The sequence below is a fragment of the Stegodyphus dumicola genome, chromosome 3, assembly GCF_044657685.1.
Source record: "Stegodyphus dumicola isolate Sdum_Otavi_A_Nest chromosome 3, ASM4465768v1".
In the NCBI taxonomy this organism is placed as follows: Eukaryota; Metazoa; Arthropoda; class Arachnida; order Araneae; family Eresidae; genus Stegodyphus; species Stegodyphus dumicola.
In genome coordinates this window covers 263970879-263996897 of record NC_140770.1, presented here as the reverse complement: position 1 = coordinate 263996897, position 26019 = coordinate 263970879, and the positions used below count along the sequence as shown (strand labels likewise).

The 26019-nt window shown below is 33.1% G+C and overlaps 1 protein-coding gene across 4 annotated transcripts in view; it reads right to left on the bottom strand.

Moving 5' to 3' along the window:
* Positions 1-815: 815 nt before the first annotated feature.
* Positions 816-26019, bottom strand: part of Stacl (SH3 and cysteine-rich domain-containing protein) — a 512710-nt gene continuing 487506 nt past the window's right edge. For all 4 annotated transcript variants that reach the window (XM_085814079.1, XM_085814081.1, XM_085814082.1 and 1 more), the window contains 5 exons: positions 24172-24305; positions 18482-18564; positions 17631-17682; positions 13401-13538; positions 816-8563 (listed from right to left, as the gene is read on the bottom strand). In XM_085814079.1, the coding sequence (XP_085670205.1) occupies positions 8459-8563; positions 13401-13538; positions 17631-17682; positions 18482-18564; positions 24172-24305 (512 nt within the window). In that variant the 3' untranslated portion in view covers positions 816-8458. The remainder of the gene's footprint in view (positions 8564-13400; positions 13539-17630; positions 17683-18481; positions 18565-24171; positions 24306-26019) is intronic.

The window sequence follows — 26019 nt, the reverse complement described above, 5'->3', positions numbered from 1 at the left end:
TGTAGATGCGCACTAAGAACGGATTTTACGTAAATCCTGCCCAAAATGGATTTTTGTTATACAATAGAAGTTTCTCATACATTTGGTTTTCAAATCCAAGTTCAGAATTTTCTTTTATTGTTGCCAAAACTAGATATGAAAACAAAATGTTGTTGTTATTCATAAAAATTGCGATACATAAAAAATAAAGGACAAATAATTATAATTGATTAAAAATTTGACAACAAAGATAATAACATTTATTTTTATGAAACTTATGATAACAGTTAAAAAATATATATCAACCTTAGTTTTATGTTGGCAATTTTTCGTGGTGTAGGCCTACTGAGGATCCCACCACGTTAAAAAATGGGGACGCATCCCAATACGCAGTACCTCATGGGTGATGTGGAAAACTGTGTATGACAGACACTGACTAGCACTACATTTCCAGACTTTAAATTAAAAAAAAATACAGTAATTATCAATTCGAAATTAGATTTTTCGTCCATATAAGAAGTCTAGGTTCACATTCAAATAGATAGTGTGCCCAGCAAAGCGGGCGGGTAAATAATATAGGAAACAATTGGAGTCTCGTTTGTTGCTTCAAATTTACCGGTAACATTCCTAATATTATTAAATGTATAAGTATAATAGTGCAGTAACATTTTTAATTGCATAAGTAGAGTAGTGCAGTAATATTAGTGTGGAAATAGCTGTTGTAAAAGTGTATTGGTGCGTTACAAAATATTCATGCAAGTTTAGGGATGGAAAAAATATTTTTATTTCAACGAAACAGGTCCATTGCACTTCTGAGGAGTGATGATTGCATGAGACATACGTAGAAGGAAACTTTTAATCTTGGTTTATATATCAGTTACTGAATACAAGTTTCATACAACGTATAAATATTTGTGACATATCTCTTTTGCATCATCACTGCATAATACATTACGGTGACAAAACGATATGTTATATATACAAAGACACACGTACGGGAATGAACATTTATTTGTTGCATAAGAAATATCCTTTTTTTTAAACCTTTGAACATAATATATGTAACATGGGTTTCATAAACACTTTTAGTCAGAAATACTATAATCTGATGCTTAATGTACTAATTCGCATATTTTATTCAAGCTTAGTATTTTATAGTATAAATAATATTCAGTATATATAGACTTTTAAAATACTGTACAGTTTACAAAGTTCTCTATTCAAGGCATATATAATTTATCAATTCTTTTAAGATATATTTCAGTACAATTTTTCAAAAACGTAAATACTTAACATTATTATAACTTTTTCTGCCACTAAAAACTAAAGACAAATGTTACCACTCTAAGGATATTCCGCATACTGCCTTCCATTGACAAAATGGAAATGAATCACTAACAAGTAATGCGTTATTTGCACATCAGTTTATAGTATGATACATGGATTGCTTTGTATAATAATGGTGCAATAACGAAGGATATATAGATGTGTGAATAATGTTAAATATTATGACAATTATAAACTGAGTGCTTTATGTCTACTCTGATGCAAAATTGCAAATTGAGAGAGGTTATATTACTAGAGAGAACAAACAGTGCAATTTAATTCATGACTATACTAATAACATACATGATTGCACTAATAATGTAACAATAAATTATAGTACTTCTTAACACCAATAAACTTTATATATTGTCTGTCGTTTGCTAGGATTACATTAATTTATACTCGCTTTTTAATTCCTTGTACGAAGTAAAGGAAGTATTGTAATCATGCAAATTCTGGCTATCATATTTCAATGAAAATATCCATTTTGACCGCTACCGAATGCAATTTAACAATGTTTTTGCGTGACATCTGTACGTAAGGACAAAATAAAGGACTTTTTTTCTCCAAACGGATTATAAAATTGATTTAAAATGGATTCAGAAGAGATGTTTTTGTGACGTCGGTACGTACATACGTATGTATGTATAACTCAAAAATGAGGAACTTCAGAACGTTGAAATTTTGTGTATAGGACTACTATACGATGTAGTTGTGCACTCCCCTTTTTGGTTGGAATCGGTAGCACTAAAAGTATATATATATATATATATATATATATCCACTCCGTTACGCAATTCCGTAAGCTCTGTTTTTAATCTTATATATTGGTAAATTGTGCATTTTTTGCTTGAATTATGTTGTTCTTGTCTTCCGGTTAAGGTTTTTATTCCTTTAGTTAATCTGCATGTAATAGTTGTAGAATTATCAACAATTTAAAAGTTGTTTAAGTGCGGCTAAGCCTAATTTTTTTTTAACATAGCAGTCATATTTGTTTACGTTTGAAACTTAGCAGAATAGTAAATTAAGTCAGTTTCTGCACCTTCAATGTCTTTTTGCCGAGTGGAATTAAAAGTAAACTTTGTGCAACGAAATAGCTGCCTTCTTGTATGCTGGCCACATTGTTTGTTTTTGCTTAGAAACTCTAATTTTAACTGTAAAAATTTTTTTTTTTTAAAATTATTTTAACTGTATTTGGTGTTTTATGTTTTCCTATATCTTTCAATTTTTAATGAAGATATTTTATGTATTTTTGCATTACCACGAAGTGAGAGCTGAATAAATTGAATGAGAAATATATCTCTAATTCGAGGAAATAAGTTTAAATTAGATGCAGGAAAAAATGCGTCTAATTTAATATTCCGTACAAGGAAGTCATATGGTGTACACATCAGATTTTTTTAATTCACTAATATGGTAATAAGTCATTATAAAACCGTAAAATTCCTTTATAATAATTAAAAACTGCGATTTATTGTGTAAAAAACACTCATGATAATTTTAGTTTCGTAATTTTAACATGGTGTTGTAAAGTTTTCTAAATACTAATGAAGGCTTTAAAATCCTTCATTTTCTACTTTTTCTTGCCCCATTTAAACTAGGACATCTTCTTTCATTCTAGGCTATGAGATAGCAAAATCTAGAATCTATCAAAAAAACCTTTCGTTGTCTTCTTCCAAAATATATTACTGTTATATACGTGCTTTCATTTTCTGTAGCAGCAGCTCTAAATGTGTGTTGTATGTTATATACTTTGTTATGATTAAAATGCTTAAAACCTATTTATTTATGAAGTAGATAGGTTATAGTTAATATAACAGTATACAAAATTCGTAATAGTAAAAATATGTAATAATTATTTCAGTTTTCTCAGATGAATACTAATTAATATCTGTAACTAATAACTATTTTTCAAACACACACGAGTAGCACCAGTTTCAAAAATGAAATTGCATTTTTTATATTTCGATATGTTAATTTTATATATATTTTTAAGTTCAAATTATTATTATTACTATTATTTACTTTTTACGAATTGTAGAAATCCTAAAATTTTCATTTAAATTTATTTATGTTTTATTTCATTAAAATGATGGAATATCTGTGAAATATTAAAAAACATATGCACGAAAAAGCATTAGTTTATAAAATAAAACTAGTGATTCGGTATTTGCTGCGATTATGTTTTCAATAGTTAGTTAAAAAGCTAAATGTTACGCGTTTATTCGCCATAAGAGTATTGAAATCTACATCATTCAAGTTCTGATTCATTGTCTCTGAATCTTGCCTTGTCGATTTCTTTTTATCAATAATAAAAATCTTAAAATCACATCTACGAAATGACTCATTATCTTTTAAAATGACATGATCTCTAACTAACTAACAGGAACTTATTTACTGTAACGCGATTTTCAGAAATTCTATCAGAAAAGTGCATTGATTAATAAACAATCAACAGTATAGTGCGAAAAAAATATTTTAATTTTTAATTTTTTAAAGGATCTAACGATCTATCAAAAAGAGAATTTTCATACTTAAAAAAGGATTGTTATAATTTTGAAGGCGTTAGAATATTTAAACGTCATCTAAAACGTGAGAAATATTTAAACAATGTTAATATAATTCTGTCATATTGCAGAATATTCCCAGTTCGCTTTAGTCGCATAAAATATATTTCGTAAAAGAAAAAAAAAATATTTTCTGACTTCTGTGTAGATTATCTGTCATTATGCCCATTGTACATATTAAAAATATTCATAATTTGTAATAAGTAATTATAGCATTCAAAAGTATTTTTTATATTCTAAAATAGTTTTGCTTTGATGTTATTTAACTTTTAATAATAATATAACAAAACTACAAATTTTCACTCTAATTTACTGATTTCAGTGGAAGAGAGTTTTAATTTGCATAGAACTTTTGTAAATGAAAGTCTTCATTTTTATTACTCTATTGCTAATGATTTTATGAGCAATTATAAGTACAGGCATACCTCAAGAAACTGTAGGTTGGATTTCACGCTCTACAGTAAGATGGATTACGCAACAAAACTTGTCAAATGAATTTTTAGCGTCCAAATATCCGTGTTTGAAATTTGAGAACTTTTCCTTCGCATTTGCCAAATGTATAGATTTTTAATTCAAAACCTAGTCTTCTGATCCCAATCGTAGGCGTGCCTTTATAAAATTAATTATTTTAAGCTTTAGATTTGCAATGAAAGTAACGATGTTTTCATTAGTTTACAGCATTCATATAACGATAATAGTACCATTATTTAATTTTCGTACTACTGTTTAATCGTATTATTACTTAATATTCATATAAAAAGCAAACGAAATTGCGCTAGGTAGGTAATAAATAGCATTAGAAACATTCACTTTATAAGAATTAGGAATTACAATAATGCATTTTAATTTGAGTCAAATAGACGTATTATTAAAAATAAAATCAAGAATGTAAAGAAACATTCACTTTTAAGACACTTTATTAATTTTATTGCTTTTAAGTTACTCAGTTTATTAAGAAATTTCAGACTTATTAAATTTTAAAGATATATTACGTTAGGCTGAATGGCAGTATTCTGAGAAAACTCTTTATACATGAGGCATGTGGAAAATAAATTAAACAATTTATGTTTTATTTAATGATAACTTTTACCAAGGCGAGTAATGTAAAATAATGTTATGTTCAAACGCCAGAATTTAAGAAAGACCTCGCTAAGTACATTTCACTAAATGTCACTAATAAGATACGCGTTTATTGATAATTTATATGGGATAGAAATGTTTTCAATTTGAAACAGAAATGAAAGATTTGTAATTTTTCAAAATGGCATCACTCTGCGAACTGACTATGCCAGAAGATAAACTGACGACTTTTAAACTGACGACTTATTTCGCATAGTGGAACAATAGTCAAGGCGAGTGAATGATATATGGATAGTCGAGAAACATAATTATTGAAAAATCTTTGGAACGACTTTGAAAAATTGTGCTAGATGAAAAGGTTTTAAATAACGCAAAATTTAACAGTATGTGCATGAAATACACGGTGTTTATAAAGTCTCTATACATTTTTGAGAAATATATTATAATTGCAATTCCTTTGGAGACCTTCTGAAAGAATGCTGTCAACAGAGGAAAGAATAGCCGTTGTTTGTGCCCGTACACGTGAATTAACGTACCAATAGGTGCAGAAGGACTTCGCCCGCAAATTCAAAAAACAATCCCCTGCAAGAGCAGATATTAAAATTTTCGTGAAAAAATTCAAGTAAACTGGTACTGTTAAAGATAAAGACCCATTCTGGGAGAACTTCGACAGCGTCACAAGTTCAGCAAAGTGTACAAAAAGCGATTACGCGTAGCCCTCAGGCATCTACACCAAGACTGAGCCAGGAACTCGGTATTTCGCATACTACTGTTTCGAAAACTCTACGCTGTTATTTAGACAAGCATCCTACCACATTCAAACTGTGCATAAGCTTGAAGCCGAGGATTATGCAGCTCCGCAAGCTATGTTTTATGATTTGTTGAAAGCTGTATAGAACGAAATCTTAATGGAGAATGCTCTCTTTAGCGGCGAAGACACATTCCATCTCAGCGACCATGTTAATAGGTATATTTGCCAATTTTGGGCTAATGAACAACCAAACGTGTTATACGAATCTTAGCGAGATAGACCTAAAGTTAACCAGTTAACTGTGATTGACGAGTATACTCGTTATGGAGACGCGACACGATTTTGTGTATTGACGAGTATACTCGTCATGTGTATATTATGTTAATGAAATGGAAAGATAAGAGGGAGGTTTATTTAGTAAGTTCTATACATAATGACAACGTAATAGAAACAGAGAAAAGAATAATAATAAGAAAGAAAAAACCGGAGCTAGTGATTGATTATAATAAAAAAATGGGTGGAGTGGATATGAGCGATGGAATTATCATAGCGTACCCCACAGCAAGAAAACGACTCAGAAAGTACTACAAAAAGACATTTCTCCATTTCTTAAACATTATGTGTCTGAATGCATTCATATTATATAAAAAATAATGGAACATTATCGTGTATCAACGTTTTGCTCAAATTTATTGAAGACACTTTTGCGACGTATCCAATTAAAGAAATAAATCGACACAAACTAGGCCATTTAGACCTAATATAAGCCAATTAGGCGGGAATCATGTTCCGGATTATATACCCGGAACATCGAAAAAAAAAACAACAACCCTACGCGAAAGTGTTCGCATTGTTACAAACGTAAGATCAGGAAGGAATCGCGTTACTGGTGTTCGATTTGCAAAGTCTCATTGCGTATAATACACTGTTTCGCTGAATATCACTCCACAGCAGGAATTTAAATTCTTACTTTTACATGTATACTATTTAATTTAATTTATTGCGTTTTTACTTTAATATATATGTAATGTATGCTTATGTTAACCAAATAAGTAAATGTTAGTAATAAAAGTTTCAATTTTATAAAATAAATCCATCTTTTTCATCCAATATCTTACCAGCGCAACTTACTCTGTGATTGGAAAATATACTCGTCATGGCTCGATTCTGGCGACACAAAGCGGTGCGCACTCTGAAACGAGAGCGCCACAGTTAACTTGTTAATGTATGGATGGAGAATAACTAAACTTTGTGGAGCTTTTATGCTTGCAGAAAGGACCATCACTGGAGAAATTTATCTCGATATGTTGCCACAGCTAGTATCAGATGGCATTATTGACACTGTTGTCCACCAATAGTATGGGGCATCTCCATATTTTTCCGTGGCTCTCAACGGCTTTGGGCTGCACGATCACCAGATAACTCTCCTAGACTTTTTCGTATGGAGTTTTGTCAAATCCAAAGTTTACCGAGTGAAGAATGGCAGCATTGAATAATTAAAACAGCGAATTATGGCTGCCGCAACTGAAATTACACAACTTTATATAAGGTGTTCTAGAGTATAGTGGAACGGTGCCAATTGTAGCTAGAAACTCGGGGAGGGGGTACATGTTCTATTATGTTGCATTTTCATGTAAATAATTTATATTTCAGAATAAAAACTGTTTAAGCAAAAATGTATAGAAACTTTACAAACACCCTGTATAGATATTGTAATATCCCGAAAAAAGAGAATTCACGAGAATGATAATAGTTTTAAAAGTAGATAAAATTATATCATAGTCTTCTGGAGATTCAAATAATAAATCACTCAATATTTAGAAGCCATCGTATGACTTATTATTTACCTTGTTTCAACACTGTTTTAATAATGAAACTATCTGAAATATTATGGGATTTTCTAGATTTATAATACATAAAAGGAACAATCGTGGTTGTTAAAACGATTCTTGTAATATGTATCGGATGGTTTAAGGGAGTGCAAGAAGTATTCAGTTTATGACGAAGTCTCAGTGTCTGTAAAATAAGGTATGCCTGTACCTGTAGACACATAAAAAACACTTAATTTGTATAGGATACATACAAAATAGATATCTAATTGCTGTAGAAGGAAAAAAATATTATGAATGACGTATTAATTTTTAATGATTATGTTGCTTTCAGCACATAAAGAATAAATCAGACTGGATTATTAGCGAAAATATGCACGTTACTAAATAAAATTACAGACACAAAGGCAGCTGCAAATTCGTAACAGTTTTTATAGTATTCACAATTTTTACTAATAACATCCAACATGCACTTTGCATTATAGGTGATTGTTTTATATTGTTTTAAAGGTTTAATTTGATTTTGCTCCATAAATTCAAAATAATTTTAATCAAATCACAAAAAATTATCTCTTTCATAAAAAATATTTTCAGTTTTTCTGAAAGAAAATTTAGTAGCTATTTCAGCATTTTGTTTTCTACAAAATCCATCCTACAGATATCCTCAAAACAGCTGAGGTTTGCAGGTTTTAATACATAATATTAAATGTACAGATAACATCACAGATTATATAGAAAACTTTCTCTAGTAATATAAGCTCTGTGAGTAATAATTAAGAGGAGGCATTGTTGTATAGAATGTTCACATCATCAAAATAAATATTTCGTTTATCTTCTGTTAGTGATATAGGCAGTTATGATAAGATCCATTTGGTGGTGCTAATATATTAGCAAGTAGGATATAGTTGTGAAAATGTCAGTAGTGCTCATACTTCCTTGAGATACTTGACAGGACATGCATATGTCTTGTCATTAGCACCAGTTCGGATCATAACCATACCATCCTTTTCATCTCCAATTTGAATAATAATCTGAAACATACAAAGAAAACTATATAACGAATGGACGAATTGTAACTTATAAACAAGAGAGAAATTATGGTATACTACTTATATGATTATCCCTTATAAGAATGTATTGACAAGAATTCGGGTTTAATTTTTTTTTCCTGCAATCGCATCAAGTCAGAATATGCGTATTTACTTGTAAGGAATTTCCCTTTTCCTTACCGTCGTGTAAGTAGTAGCACGACCAGATAGCAGTGCGCTAGATTTCGGAGTTCGAATCGTGAAAAGAGCATTGCTGATTTTTCATGTTTCCTGCTTCAAATAAGTATTTAATCGCTCTCCAGTGATACCGAGCACGGATTCAAACTTTGGACGTTCAGATTCCCAGTCGGACAGGTTGTTAATTTCAGCATGAAGGCACATGATGAGAAAGATAAACATTCCTCCTTATAATCCCCCAACTAAACAGCGTTTGGAAAGGGTGAGCACCCAGTCGCCAAGCCCAGGTGGCCGCAAATCATAGCCAACTACCGGGTGCCATTGTAGACTGATTTACTCATAGAATACTTTTGAAGACAGAAAACATAAAAATCGGACGTATCTTTGCCAGGATTCAAATTCTGAAATTTCCAGTTACTAGTCGGACGTGCTACCAAATAAATACACCACAAAGACATATAATAAGGAAGGGAAAATTAGGAGGCTTAGGAAGGGTGAAGTCAATTGCTAAATCCAGATGGTGACAAATTATCGTACACCACATGTTAGTCATGAGTCACTGTAGAGTCTTTTATAGTTTTTGGAGCAAGGGACTTGAGATTATTAGCAGTGCTGTCCCCGGGATTCGTATAGACCAGATTCAGGGTCTATACTAGCCGAACGTGCTCTTAATTACATCATGGAAACGGCTTTGGGCTTTGAGGAAGGATCAGATTACTTTTACAGTAACTGCCAATATGCTATTTTACGTAATTTTCCTGTTGTGAATATGTTCTATAGAATTGCGTGAATTAACGTGATTTTCTGTCGGGATTTACATTCCAACGGATCTTTTTACTTTCTTTTGTCTTTGCTATTTTTCGTTCGATCTTGATTTTTTTCGGGCTGTCCTATTTTATAGAGATTTTCATCGTAGTATATTCCTTCTGCTGTTCACGCTTTCTTCGGTAAGTGAACAGACGTTCCGGATTCTGTTCCACTTCTTAAAGGGAACAGTGGTTCCGGACTACGAGGGACAATCAAGCGTTACAAGCCAATGTTCTGTTTTCTGTAGCTGTCTCGCATTCTGTTAATAATCTCAAATTTTGAAAATATAATGGACACACATTTTGTTAATGCCATTCCACACAATCTTGAAGATGCTTTTATGGGGTAAAAATGTACCGAATAATGTAATAATCGAACTTTTTATATGCATTTTAGGGAACTCGCGCAGGTTCCACAAAAAGATTGGTCTGTGAAAGCACTTCCGGATATCTATTCCAGCTGCGCTTTGCTTTGAAATTGCACATGGAAGTTAAATGGCTAGTATTCACGTTGCACACGGGGAAAACTAGGAAAGTCAGCCTTGACGCCAGTCCGTTTGCATGGGTTCAAACCCAAGTCAAACCCTCAGTGCTCAGGGTCTTAAATATTCGGATACGACCAGGCTCGAAATTATTTTGAGCCCTTGGGTCTGTTTGTGTAAGTTTTAGTGTAACACGTGACAAATGATTAAGACCAACTAAGTGTTGAAATGACTAAGTGACCAACTAATTGTTTAAAATAATAAAATTACGCTTCAAAGAAATTTTTAATCGCTAAAATAGTTTTGTCACTTATTAAAATTTAAGAAAGGCGATGAAAAGTAAATTTAAGAAATGCTAGCATAAGTAGTATTAGTAAAATCTGGTCAAAATCTGGTAAAATCTGATATAAAATTATCGTATTTTCGCCATTCGTTTCCATGTTGATAAAGAACTATTCGATGGTTTCAAAAGCTTAAGATCTTTCACATTCCGGCTAGTGTCTATATATTTTGGTATTTCATTTCTGGCTTAATACATCCAATTTTCCTTTTACTTTTCAATTCCCGAAGTCTACTGCCATTGGTGAGAGATTAACAGACGTCTATATAAAGTAATATAGCATTTAATATTTTAGAGAAAAGTTGTGTTCATCGGAAAATTAACCATGTTCACATATTTAGGTGCATGCATTCACTGGGATATGTATTATTATTAACGTGTTTCGCCCTAAGGCACTATACGAGAGGGATGCCTTCGTGGAGGACTTTCTAAGGAAACTTGCTCTATTAACACGTTACACATGGGGAAAACCAGGAATACGCCCATGCAGCCAGCTTGTTCGTGGAATTCGAACCTCGAACCGAACTACCAGTGTTCAGGGACTTTACCGCTCGGCCCCTGGTGGGTTCACTGGAAAAAATAATTTTTTTTTATCTTAGCTATCTATTTACTGCGACAGGAAAAAAAAATCAGAATTTTTTCGATAAGGTGCTCCTGAGCACTAAACTAAGATAAGAAGCAAAGACAAATGTTCAGTTTTAACTTAAGAGATGGAACGAGAAAAGAAGTTGAAAGATAGAAAAGATGGAAAGAGAGGAAAAAGTTCGCAAAACAGTTCACGAAGAAAAGCAGTAGACGTCGTGATATTGGCAGCGATGAGAGTTGGCATGTCTTAACGATCGCTAATTAGCTAGAGATATCCTTTTACTTTCCTCAGGGCATGGATCAAGGACATTACGACATAACATTTACGATGGTGTGAGTACAGGAAAGGTGAAAGAAAGGAGATATAATGGAAGAATTCGGCTCCCCATCTCAGAAAATGTTAACGTTTTTGAGGTGACAGGGGACAGATATATGGAACAATTTTGAACAAGACGCACTAATTTCTGTTGCCATATTTTAAAATCTGTTATCGTTTCTTTAAGGAAAAACAAAAGTCTATGAAATTAGAGTGTTTTAATTAAAATAACGCAAGCTGATACCCATAATAAGCAAAGTTTATGCTTGATTTGGATTATTATATTATGGCAAAGCACGCGAAGGCTATTTGCCTAAGAAGAGCGATGTCTTCGAGGAAGACTTTCTAAAGAAAATTGGCTTGTATCCACACTATACAAGGGAAAAACAAAGGAAAAGTCCATGCCTTCACGTTTCCCAGTTCACTGTGGAATCGAACCCAAGTCGAAGTTTCAAGAAGTAAGTTCTCAAGTTTTACAGCGAATTGAAACAAATTTAACATGTCATATTAAGTCTCTAATTTTTGACTCCAATGAGTAATTATTAAAAATGCAGCTTCAAGATGAATATTTTAATCGATATCAAACAAATTTATTTTTTCATTGCATTATAATTTTAGTTCACATGGATGTATTTTTAATAAATTTAAGAAATGCGAGCATAATTTGTGCTATGCACGTAACTTAATTATGAAAACCTGCAGCCGTCATTTAACAGGAAATACAAGGCTGATAATGCATATCTCCAAAGCAAAAATAAAACTAATTTAAAATTCCAAACTGTTTCATGAATATCATATTTGTACTGAAGGAACATATTCTTTTCATACTATTTTCAAAGATATTTATTTTGTACTTTGTAATATTCTAGCTAAACTAAAGTTCCTTGTAAGCTAGGAAACTAAAGAACTATTCGCTGAGTTCTTGTCACGTGAGTTAACGAGTTCAAAGAGGGTTAAATAACCTTTTTATTTCAACCCAAAATAAATGAACAAATGGCTCCTCTCGGGCGTACAATAAGCCTCCACTTGGGCTTTAACTAAAAATAGAAAATATAAAACTAACCTAAGAGTAAACAAAATTAAGAAGCCGAAGCTGCACAGAATCAACTAACTCATTTGGCCCTTGTCAAAGTTAGACGGCGTAAACTATCAGGCATGTAGAAGCACGGCCATAGAACAATAAGTTTAGACTAATAGCAACAATGTGGCCGAAATGCAGAACACGCTCTCCTACTGAAGTGACCCAGACTTCAGAGGGGTGAGAGGCTCTCGGACTACCCCCCCCGGGGTGCTCTCAAAACTGAGGCGGAATGTAGAATTCCAACCTCTTTGAGGCTGCGGCAACCAAACTTCCATGAAATACATGGAGAGGAAAACACAGAATGAGCAGCTGTTCCGTCTGATAAACAGCTTTTTCTGCTCATTTAGCAGCTATTATTTTTTAAAAAGTAACAGAATAACATTACAAAAGTAAAAATATTATCATTAAGATTGTAAGCCACGTTTGTGACTGCTACGTACGTTAATAACATTCATAGGTAAACAATTATAAATAAAAATGCGAATTATACTGCTTTGAAATTGTCGCTGTTTAAAATAAGATAGTTCATAGGAGTCTGAAGAATCTGGCAAAGAGATTTATTCCTAAGAATCTGCTGAAGCCATTCACGAGCATTGTTTATTGTATAGGGCCAAAAATGTAGATCTTTGGTTATTTGACACTGAAACAAGTAGTGGTCTAATGTATGTGGTAAGCCACAAAAGCAAATGTATGTATTATTTAGCCCGAAACGACTAAATAAGTAGGACACAAAAGGTCCATTAGCTGTCAGAAGATAAGTCACTGTAATATTTGTAGGAACTAATTTACGTGAGGGGATGCGTAAGAAGATAAATGTTCTTTTTCCAGTGACTTCTTGTGACCATAAAAATTTCCATCTTTTTCTAAAGATCTTTTTCTAAACGAGATTTTAAGTAAGAAATTGGATTAGGCTAGGAAATAATTGATGTTAAAATACTATTTGAATCTTCTAGTGCTTGCTGATCAGCGATGTCTTTACATGGACAAGACAACATTTGTTAATAAAACAAGTGAAAGAAAAATAGGCATTACTTGTTCGTTAAGAAGTTTGACGCTATTTCCGCCGTCATTTAGATGCACTGTGTGAATGACTTGTAATGGCTGTTCACCAGAATGTAGCTTCGTCACGTATTTTGATGGAAAGTATCCAATTTTTCCCATACATTTTCCCTATAAGAAAGAGCAAGCTTATGCAACAAATAAATTAAGTAAAATACTTTTTATCACAATTTGGAAATTATAATTGAGCACATGTATTTTAGGTATTGTAATAAAACCAAGATGAATACTGGTTATTACATAAATTTGGACACAGTACAAAATCACACAAAATCAACATATTAGCATATTAGAATACAATCTGCTCTTAAAGAATTATGCCAGAGACGTAAGTCTTTCTTTTTAGCATAAAGTACATTTTATTATAAACTAGTAGCTACGCTGCCAGCCTTTGTCTGGCTTTTGAATGCACCGGAAAATGCTTGAAGGGAACACCAAACGTTAAATTTGAAAACTGCGCAGAATTTTACGCAGAACAATTTAATTAAAAAAAATTATTACATATAACAAACTTTTTACATATAACAAAATTACAATTAAATAAGCAATATCCGTTAATACAAATATTAATTACTTAATAAATAAATTAATCAACTTCCTGTTGCCTGTTCTCAACAAACGTCCAGTATCCAAGAGAAACATTATAAATAAAAACTGCACAAAATGATGGCCCTCATTTTTGTAAGTGGCTACAGTGCTTTCTTTTGTTATATGTAGAGATTATGGTAAATGGCATTTAATATATAAATTGAATATTTAAAACAACATGTGCAAGTGAGAGTTTATGAAAGACTGGTTTGCAACTATTGAACATGCTTGCAAATACACATAAGTGCTGTATAATCTGTAAATTTACACTCCCATAAGTGCTGTAAAATAAGTGTTAAATAATGCACACGAAAAAATGTTGTAAATAAATATTTTAAGTAACTCTAACATTCTCTCTTATCTTTTTACAAATGCAAGGAATTTGCTATCTCAATATGATAGCAAATTTCTTGCATTTGTAAGTTTTGTAAGGAAGTTTATTTATTATAAATTTTCACTCTACATCTCGTGTAATTAAAATAAATTTGCAACTAATGGAAAAATAATTGAATAACATAAAATAACTTGCAGATAAAGAAATATTAATTAAAGATAACCAATTTTCTGATTTAAAACTATTCAAAGTAACTTCAAATCCTTAACAATCCGTTTGACAGTTAACAGGAGGACAAATCTAGAAAACAGTGTAAGATGTCTTTGTTTTTCATAACATTATTGAAAAATAATAAATCCAAGTTAAGTAAGAAACCAAAGTAAAATACTTTTGAGCAAAGAGATTCAGTGCTACTTGATTATCTTACCAAAAGCAATGAATAATGTTTTACAATGTCTGATGTCATGATTGAACTACAAGGAAATTTGCTGGTCCTCACAGGAACAAGGGGTTCAGTGCCCTCAAACAATACGATCGTCTACTAAATAAATAGGCACCTGTTTCTTATAAATTCCGCCGGAACGATTGTAAAATCAGTAGGCAGGAAAATACGTAAACACCATCCTTTTAAAACGCGACCTTAATGCATAATCTTAAAGCTGGAATTCCTAAAAGGTTACCTTCACAGGATCACTGAACAGTACTTCAGGAAAGCTGCAAATTGTGATACTGTCAACGTTTGGAAAAGTCTTGGGTATTCTCGCAACAGATGACCTATCACTCGTCTAGTACATACATTTATGAGTCTCATATAGTCTTATTAAACAGACAGTTCTTGTCATTTGCTTACAATGAAGTCATTACATGTAGTTTTCCCACAGAATAAAATGGAGAAAAAGTATGGCATACTTCGGTTAATGTAATTTTCATTTTCAGGATTATAATACACAAAATGTATAACAGTAACTCAAATAAAATTTTAAATTCTTTGAAAATTGTGAAAAATGAAACATCTTTCTTATAAATATAAATTTAAGAAAAGGATTTCTCGAAAAAGAATATTTTTATAATTAAATTAAAGTTTGTTTTAGAAAAAAAACCGTCATTTAAACTTGTGTTTGGTTAAAGTAAATCAATTAAAACCAGAAGTGAATTTTATGTAAGATTTGCTAAAACAAATTCGTGAAAAATATAAATGTAGTAAAAGCAGAACTGAGTGTATTTTAAATGAAATAATCTTTGGTGATATAACTGTTTTACAAAATTATGTTTTCGACGTACATCATAGTTTCAATTACTTAAGCTTGCTTACTAATTCAATTATCTAGAAACTGTACTAAGAAAAGTTGTTTTTGTTATGCCTTAATTCATTTTATGAATTTATCTGGTGATGCCAGACTTTTCACACACATGCGCATCCTCATTCCTATAAATATAACATAATTCGAATATGCTTCAGTAAATATCACGGCGTATTTCTTGCATAATGACTATCATAATTCTATCCAATTGACTATTTTTTGTTTAAGATTACTTTACGAACGGGTTACTCCTTTTGGTACATACTTTCGTATTTTTCCGTCGACCGGTAAACAAAACATGTCGTCAAACAAAGCGATTTAGAACCAACGATGGATAAATGTGACGTCACAACACACGTATAAGATTTTAATTTTATTTTAGGTAGTTCTGCTTAATTCTGAATAAACTAGTTTACTTTTAAAGTACGAGAATACCCAAAACTTTTTAAAGTTTTGGGTATTCTCGTAACGGATGACCTATCACTCGTCTAGTAACCTACCGCCTGTGAACCATAATCAAAACCAGATAAATTGATAACATTACCAGATTAAACGACACGAAAAAATGTGCATAAAACAATAAATTAAAAAAACCCACGTACATACTCTTATTACATTGCCAGATTATTATATTAAATTATACAGCAATACCAGAAAAAAGCGCAGATGTGGCTGTGATAAGGAAAATATAATATTCTTTGATGATCGTCTCTGTATTTTAAACACATTAAAAAGCAGTGCAAGCGATCTTATGTGGCATCTGTTAATTGAAGCAATCCTATTCCACATTTATCAATAGTCGTCCTTTTACTACTATAATAGACATAAAAAACTTTGTTAGATATCTCTATTTTCCTTTATACAAACTCTGTCCTGATATCTCTCAATACGGCCAGAAATTTGTCTGGATTTCTAACAGATCGTCATCACAATTTAGAATGGTAATGGGGCAGTAATGAGGGTTCCCATGAAAAACCACGATATGGCCGACCAAACCACGACCGAATCCTCGCCATGTTTTCCCTCTCAGCAGCAAACAGTCTCTGTCATAGGCTTGGCACGGCGTTTGCCAGACGTAAACTCACCCAGAAATCGAGAGCAATGTGAAGCAAGACCCATCCGATCAAATGACAGTCTTCCATTTCTCTACAGTCCAGAGTTTATTACTTTAATACCACTTTCTCCTCTTATAGGTATTTTGATCACTGATGAGTGGCTTTTGAATTGCAGTTGATCCAGAAATACTCTGTTTGTAGAGTTCCTTTTATACTGTTTTGGTGCTGGCAGGGTTTGCTAGTGCGACATTCAGTTCAGTAGTCACTTTTTTCTGCTGTAGTCCTCTTATTTTTCATCACAGTCCTCTTCAATGACCATCTGTCATGATTACTCAACACACATTTTCGTCTGCATTGTGATTTAGCAAATGCGGTTTTTCCGGGTTTCTTGTATGAGTTAAAAATCTTAGATACTTTGCCTCTTGAAACACCAAACACTTCAACTATCTTGGTTATGAAAGTATCCACCAAACAAGCCCCAAAAATTTGCCTAAGTTCGAATTCATTTAGCTCTGACATGATGCACTCACAACTGCATAGATAACAGTCTCGATGGCGAATGACATTTATAACGTACTGAGGATGTTATACAGGTGGCATTAGTGAGCAAACACTTCACAGACACCAAGAGCTGTGAAGTAAACATTTCAGCAAATGTAAACATTTCAGCTCAAATATGCATTTTACGAAATGTTTCCATATTTTTGTCCAGCTCCTGTATTATTAAGGTTTTAACTGATTAATTGTGCAACTTCATGTTAACTTCCGTACATTGTTAAAGCAAATGGTACACACTAACTTTAAGTGCTCTGTTATAATAATGTCATCTTAAATGTTAACAATAATAAATCAATCACCATAAATGTTTTATGATGATTTCACTGGATTAAAGAGCTTACGATGCTTATAGTGTCAATAATCTTACCTGCCACCAGTCAGCGTCACTCGTATCAGTTACTGTAATTATACACCCAGCCCTATGAAAAGAAAAATTCTGAATAGATTTTTCACATAAAGAACAAGTAAAAAATGCATAATATACTTCACAAATATTTTCAGTTTATTTGCAAAACCCAAAATCAAGTAAAAAAAATTGCAATGCACTTTTCTGTTTAAGCACTTCTAATCCATGGAATCTTTCGCTTTCGTTTACAAAAATGACGATTAACTGAGTTACCAACATTTTTATCCTAAACTGAGAACAGTCCATATAGCATACAATTTAGTTTTTTCTTGTATTCGTAAAAATATTCTAGTCTCGTATGTTATACAATCTAGTTTCGTGTATTAGTTGTATAAAGATGGATATACTAAGATGCATTTCTATTGCTACTGACATACATTTTTAGACAGAGGATTTCAAGATGTTCGCACTTCTAGAAGATATCAGATATTATTCTCTTCCCGGCGTTTATAAAGTTTAAAAGAATTACAAATATGTATGGCGTCCATTTGGCTTTTTGTGTGACAATAGTAAAAATTTGTAAAGCAATTGCTTAGGAGTTACACATAGTGCTTTTCATAAACAGTTAATTCAAAAGAAAAAAATTAAATTCGGCAATAAAAGTGTCTGCATCTGAAACATTCAAAATTTACATAACCTTTTTAATTATATGATTTTTGTATGTGTTTATGAGTTTATTATTACAGATTGATTAGAAATTAATGTTAATATAAGAATGTGACAATATTTCTAAGGAAAAAAATGTCGTATAATCAGTCATAATAATATTGAAAATACATGAAAGAAAAATTAAAAAAGAAAAAAAAACTTACTTTAGATCAATCTCGTCGGGATGACGACTTCTGAAATTGTACAACACTACATATAAATTGGTCGGTAAGAGGCGGTGCGGTTTCTGAAACAGAAAAAGGATCTAAATATTTACTTAAATCTGTGAATTTCCCAAATTTCGCTTTTGATTTTATAAAAAACTGGGCTGGTAAATTGAAATTTATCTTCAGCAACTTACTCTGTAATGCATCTATTTTATTACACATTTATTTTATATATATTTATTATACACATCTATATTATTATGCAAAACGAAGCTACGTTGCTTCTTCTACGATTACCGCTTTAATTTATTCGTTATATTACGAAATAATAATAAAAAATGTGCATTAAAATACTTTACTTTCTTAATCTGCTCACTTTATATAAAACCCTATAAATTAATACTGTGGATTTAAAGGTCTCGTTTATTGTGCTAAAAATAACCCGTATAAAGAAAGAGTAATTTTTGAAACAATTACAGCAATTACAATTATATTTACTATTTTAATTAGTTGGATAATTCTTTAGTATTCATTGTGTTCAGTCAGTCTAGTATATCCCATTTATGATTTTATTGTTAAGCTCCATTTTTGTATCTTCTCGATGTTCTTTGAGAAAAAGTCTCCAGGTTTCATTACAAAGGTAGAGAGAAAAAAGGAATTTTAACGACCGAATTAATTATATATGTTGAATTGCTGTAGAATGTCCCCTATCATCGAATTCTGCAATACAAACGAAAGAAAAAAAAAAGACATTCGAGTTAGCATTGGTAATGCTCAATATGTATTGAAAAATAGAATAATGTATGAAATATAATATAAATATAGCTGAGAAGATCTGAATGAAAGAAATAAGCTGATCCATGTTTTATCCTTCCTATTTAATTGTTAATCAATAAGATGCTTTTATCTACTCTAAAATAAAATATTGTGTCTAAAATAATGTTAGAAAATTATCGTAAGTAAAAACACATATTTATAAAGAAAGATTCTATTTTACTCACGAAAGAGCCATACAAAAAACTTGTCTAAAACAATTTTTTTTTCACTTCATACTTTTAGTCTCTGAAGTTTTCAAATTTGATTCTTTCGCACTCGAGGACATAAAAGAATACCATGCGCATATACAGAGCGAATCAAAATTAGAGGAACAAATTTCTAGGAAAGGTAGGGTACACCTAAACGACTCGAAATCACATAGCAGTGCAGATTCAGAAGTGCAATTCTAATGAGATAGGGGCGATTGGTCGTAACTTTGAGCACTTGTTGATAAGTTGAAAGCCTAGATGTTATTGTAAATTATCGTTAACTAAAGAGTTTTCCACGCCGTATTGTTTTGTCATTCCGCATCCTTGTTTATCCTCCAGCTGATCAGAGTAGAAGGGGAAAATTCTTTTGAAATTCATTTGCATTTGAAACTGACATTTAGAGACCATTAAAAATTAGTCCTGACACTCCTGATAATGAAGATTTCCGACATTTCGTAACGTGGCGTAACGCATGGAATCTCGGGCGTTTTGAAATGGTGCATCTTCGAGGATACTGCGGAAGTCCGACGGATGTCCGGCGTATTTCAAAACGTCCGAGATTCCACGCGGTGCCCACATTGCGAAATTTAGGGCAACTTCATTATCAGGAAAGTCATTATGTATGGTCTATAAATGTCAATTAATTTATAATCACGATGCATTCATATTTTCCATCCTAATACCTTTGCGGGTGGCTGTCGACGGTTTTCCTGCGACAGCCGCCAACAAACCCTTTTGCATTAGGATTGCATTTCCGACCCTGCATTGATATGTGATTCCGTGTCGTCTAGGTGTACCCTAGAAGTTTGGTCCTCTAGTTTTGAATCACCCTGTACTGCCGTTATAAAATAAACCAAACAAAAAGTGCATTGATTTGATAAATTTATTAAAAATATAAAATCATTAAATTTCCATAAATTACATAACAAACAAATTCAAAATTCGTGCTTCGAGTTGTAAATATTCAGGTACAGGTCTACGTGCTTTTGAAATTTGGTGCCTTTAGGTGCTGCCGTCTTTCTACAATGCGACGAATTCACTCAAAGACTGCTTAAGGAATGCTGTTGTCATGACTAGCAATTTATGGAGGAAATATTCCACCATACAGAGGAAATGAGGAATATTACTATAGTAATATGTCACAGTAATTCATGCTTTATATTAGTTCGGCTTTGAATACGATTTCTATTCCTTAGATTATCGATGGTTGACAAACGTTAACTTGTGAATTTCATACTGTGAATATAATGCAGCAAGATGCGACTGCCAAGACGCCTTAAATTATCCCGTTGAAAGATATAATCAGATACGTAGCTAATACAGCAGCCACAATTCACAGAACTTTAATGAATGTTGCTGTCATCAAGTTGTTACTAATTGCAACGCGGAACGATCAGCTGCTAAGAGTAACGCTGACTTTAATCTCATACGGCTCTCCCAAGTAATTTAACTGCTAGTAATCTATCACTCCTTTACCTTTCTGTCCTGAAGAGCTTAAAAGATTTTGCTGCTTGCCACTCCTCCCCTTAAAGGCACCCGAATCTGATCACTGTGTTATTGAGAATTATGGTGCTTCTGTCAATAATGACATCTAAATAATATATCTTAGCAAACATATTTTGAAATCTGCCAGCTTAACGAAGAAAGGCATACCTTATTTGCAACTTTGCAGTTTTAAGCTCTGCTTGCTAATGTACGTCTTAGAGACTGGGCTTTTTGCTTATGAGACGCCTACGCAATTTCACGAAATAACCAATAAATTTGAATAAAAAAATTAAATTATATACGAGGGCCATCCAGGAAGTAGATTACGTTTCCGTCTGTGTCCGCTAGGGGCGGGGCTAGCGCGGCCATCTTGGGGTCAGAGCGTTGCGCAGCTCAGTCTGCATCTAGCCGTGATAGTGAGAGGTTCGTGCTGTGCTCCGTTCAGATACTGTGACGGTTTGAAATGTCTGCGTTAATTGAAAATCCCGCGAGCTGCGAGGTGCGCTCAGTAATAAGGTTTCTGACTGCAAAAAACTGTAAACCGATAGAAATCTATCGGCAGCTTCGTGAAGTGTATGGGGACAACATTATCACTGAAGGTGGAGTGCGTCAGTGGGTCATAAGATTTCAAAATGGCCGAACCAATGTTCACGACGAAGATCGAAGTGGGAGACCCAGCATAGTGACCGCCGAACTTCTCGAAAAAGTCGATGCTAAAGTCCGTGAAAATCGAAATTTCACAATAACGGAACTTTCTTCGAGTTTTCCACAAATTTCGCGAAGTTTGTTGCACGAAATCATCAGCGAAAAGCTTGGTTACCACAAGTTTTGTGCAAGATGGATTCCAAAAATCTTGACAGAGGACCACAAAAATCAGCGAATGGCTGCAGCGTTGAACTTTTTGGACGCTTACCATAAGGATGGTGACTCTTTACTCGATCGCATCGTTACTGGTGACGAAACATGGGTGAAACATGTGAACTGTGAAACGAAATTGCAATCAATGCAGTGGGGGCACACAAGTTCTCCCCAAAAACCCAAGAAATGCATGCAAACAATGTCGGCAAGGAAGATGATGGCGACTGTTTTTTGGGACAGAAAAGGTGTAATTTTGGTGGACTTCCTGGAAAGAGGCACTACAATAAACTCTCAAAGGTATTGCCAAACTCTCCAAAAACTCAGAAGAGCAATTCAAAACAAGCGCAGAGGAATGTTGAGCTCTAAGATCTTGTTGATTCACGACAACGCCCGGCCCCACACGGCAAATGTCACTCGTAAAGTTCTTGAATCTTTTAAGTGGGAGTTGTTTCCTCATCCGCCGTACAGCCCCGACCTGGCACCGAGCGACTTCCACCTATTCCCAGCAATGAAGAAGTGGCTGGCTATGCAGCGTTTTGATGACGACGCACAGCTGCAAGAAGAGGTAACGAAGTGGTTGAAGGCGCAGGCGGCCGAATTTTTCGACGAAGGAATTTCCAAGCTCGTACATCGCTACGATAAATGCCTTAATTTGTATGGTGACTATGTAGAAAAGTAGTATTTGAGTGTGGCTTTCATCTGTATATAATAAAATTTGTTTCCTATACTTTGTTTATTTTTTTATTCCAAAACGTAATCTACTTTCTGGATAGCCCTCGTAGCTAAAAATGCTTAAATGTATTTTAGAAAAATTAAATATACTAATATCAAAATAAAGCAAATTGTTTTCAATTGTAACGGAGCAGAAATAATGGATTGCGGAAAACTGCATACCAAAGGAACTGCCCGAAGTTTTCACGTAAATGATTTTAGCATGTAAACAATTTAATAGCACTCAGGAAAAAGCACAAACGCAAAATGACTTTTCTAACGTCAACCAAATTTGAAATTTTACTCGAAAAAAAATCATATAGCAAAACATAAACTTTAGCCAGACAGCTGGAAATTTATTTTCCAAATGCAAATTTTGCACGAAACATGCGCAGAATTCAAGACGGAATTTCACAAATACTGAGCTTACTGACATCTGAAATTTTAGAGATCTGTCAAGAGAAAAGCAAATAAAAGATAATAACAGGTTGATTTTAGGAACAGAAAGGCTCAGAAATCAAGATTTTGAAGGAAAGATTTAAAGTATAGGAAATTTGGTTTTGTCCCCCTCCCCCCAAAAATAACCCTGTTGTCCTTTAATAGTGCTTTTCAGCGATAGTATGGGAAATGATTCACATTATTTGATATTATTTTACTGTACATATAATTAATTATTGATAATTTTAGTAAACATAGTTCTGATAGTTTGTAAAGTTTATTCTAGTTAACACGTTATTTTTATGTTAATATTTTCCTGTAACTTCTGTTTCGTCAGACAGTCTCACCAAAATGTAAATTAAGTGAGATTAAAATAGTGATGGAAATCGCCATTAAGAAAAAAGAGTTCGGCAGTGTGCCAGGGAAGCTCTTTTCTCTCCTGAATCAATCATCTGTTGTTTGAACAATCTTAATATTTCGTTTTGCAAAATAGAAATAAGAAAACTTTATTTCTATTTTCTAACAAGCAAACGAGTTTTAAATGTAATAGCAAAAACTGCAATTGAGATTACTCGTAACAGACAGGAGTGTCATTAATTGAAACAATTTGCCATTAATACCCATTATGGAATTTTTACAATTTTTGAAAGTGCGTGACTTGTCGATCACCCTGTACAAACAGATTTTTATAGATTTTTATGCAAAAATGTGACTAAAATAAATGATATTTTTTATGATCTTCGTACATCTGAAAATCTTCTGAAATCGTCTTGTGCTAATTAATTTACATTTATGCACAGTCCGTTTTCCTAGAATTCGAAATCTCACCAGTTCCTGTTCAATTTAATAGCACTCTAATGTATAAGAAAATTAATTTCTCATTTAAAGTTTTTTAAATTTGCATCCGCACATGTATAAATAATTATTTCTCTCAAATAAAAATTATTTCGTGATTAATGTTTTCGTTCACGGCGCAGAGAATATGCATTAATGTCCTCTTTCAGATCTTAATCTAGACTATAAAGGATAATATTATATGCATCACAGGATTTTTCTCATCTTTTGGTGAACAACTGAAAATATCAGATTTTGAAACAGCATTATGATTTTTATAACAGTCTGCCATTCTCGCTAAAAATAATTTTTTGAACAACGAAAAGGTGGCTTTACCGGTGAAGGACAAGGCGATGTCGAAGCAGAACTCAAGGACTTTTCATTATCATCCGGCAAATCCACGGAACTCATGCGAACGTTTTTGGCAGACAAAAGATGCCTCCGGCTACCGTGCACCGGACTCTGAGGAGCTGTAAGAGAAAATTTAAATTTCATAATTTGCTAATGGTTCATCATAGCATAAATTTTGGCAAGGGTCTCAAATTCTTCACAAATAAAACAATATATTTTTACTTCATGAGTTTCAGCTATCACAGGGAGATACGGTGAGTCCTGAGTTCTCAAATGTTATTTACGAAGTCAGCAAAATTGACATAGTATCAAACTGGAAAGGAATAAAATCAAACAAATTTATTTCAACAGCAGGAGGCTTTGAGATGCAACGAAACTTCGGTTTAAGAATTTAATTTCTTCCTAAAAGTCGTTTGTCATCCGAAATGTTCGTAAAGCGAAATTATTTTCCCCAAAGAATTTAACATAAAATGGATTGAACCATTTCTGGACCACAAGATGTTTGCTTATTTAAACTTTATAGCTGTTTTTTGTGCTTAAGTTCGTAATACAAAACCCATGGAACCATTACATTTAGGACAAAATAAAGTGAATACTATGTCAAATAGGTAAAATAGACGAAAACGGAATATAATGTAAACGCAATATAATGTTATAGTACCTATACGAAAGTGAGTGGACGTCGTAAAAGGAAAATGATGAAGAAGAGAAAAAGAAGAGACTTTATTGTTTGGATCCTCAGTCTCCTGCCGTAAAATCATCGGGTACCTGTCTGGGGCATCTTTTAACTTTTCTTTGTCTCTCAGCGCCACTCAACTATACTTGATATTTACTGCGCCTACATTTCCTCACTTAAAATTCCCGCAATATGATTTGCTGTCAGCGTTTTAAAATGTTTAAGTGAGACATGATGTTGTAGTTCTACTTCTTTATCAGCGTGATACGGTTACATAAAACTTTACATCCTATTGCATTTTGCACAGATGACCACTCGAACCACGGACCTGTGGAATACCGGCTCAGCGTGCAGAACCACTAAACTACGAAGGTACGCTAGGAAGGCGAGTTTATGTTATATACTCCTCCTTTTAAAGGGCGACTGGGTTTTTTAGTGGACCCAATCGCCAAATCCTGGGTGAGGAGAATAATAATCCAACACCCTTTTAGTTCGGGCGTCACTGTAGAGACATTAGGATTTTTTGGAAGCAGACGAGATGAAAAATTAGCAACCGCCTTCGCCGAGAATCGAACCACGGACCTCAGGAATACCAACCCAGCGTGCAGAACCACTACACCACAAAGGCACGCTAGGAAGGCGGGACAAATACCTTATAACATAAAGAAATTTCATGACTGATATAAAACAAGCTATTTTCTATATTTTGTTGAGAGATTAATTTTAAATGATGTTTCATTGAATAAAGGTAGTTTCACTTACGAATACTACATTCAATAGAGGAATGTTGCAAATAAAGTTCTAACATGTTTTGTTATTCTTCAAAACAATTTTTATTCTTTGCCTTTCTTTAAGTGTATATATGAATAAATTTATTCTTTGCCTTTCTTTAAGTGTATATATGAATAAATAACACTCACTTATAACGGAAAATCTGGAAGTCAGAAATTGGGAAATACAGAATATAGAAGGAATACTTATTTCGAAGAGAAAGAGACAATGAACCAGGCTTTTCAGTTACTAAAATAAACAAGTTGTTACGTGGGGGCAAACGAAGCGCCACTTAAAAATGATGATTGTTGAAGTGAGTTAATGGGAGATACGATAGCTTCTCTTCAGTAATGGACAGCGCTACGATGGGCGGAAGTAGACCCACT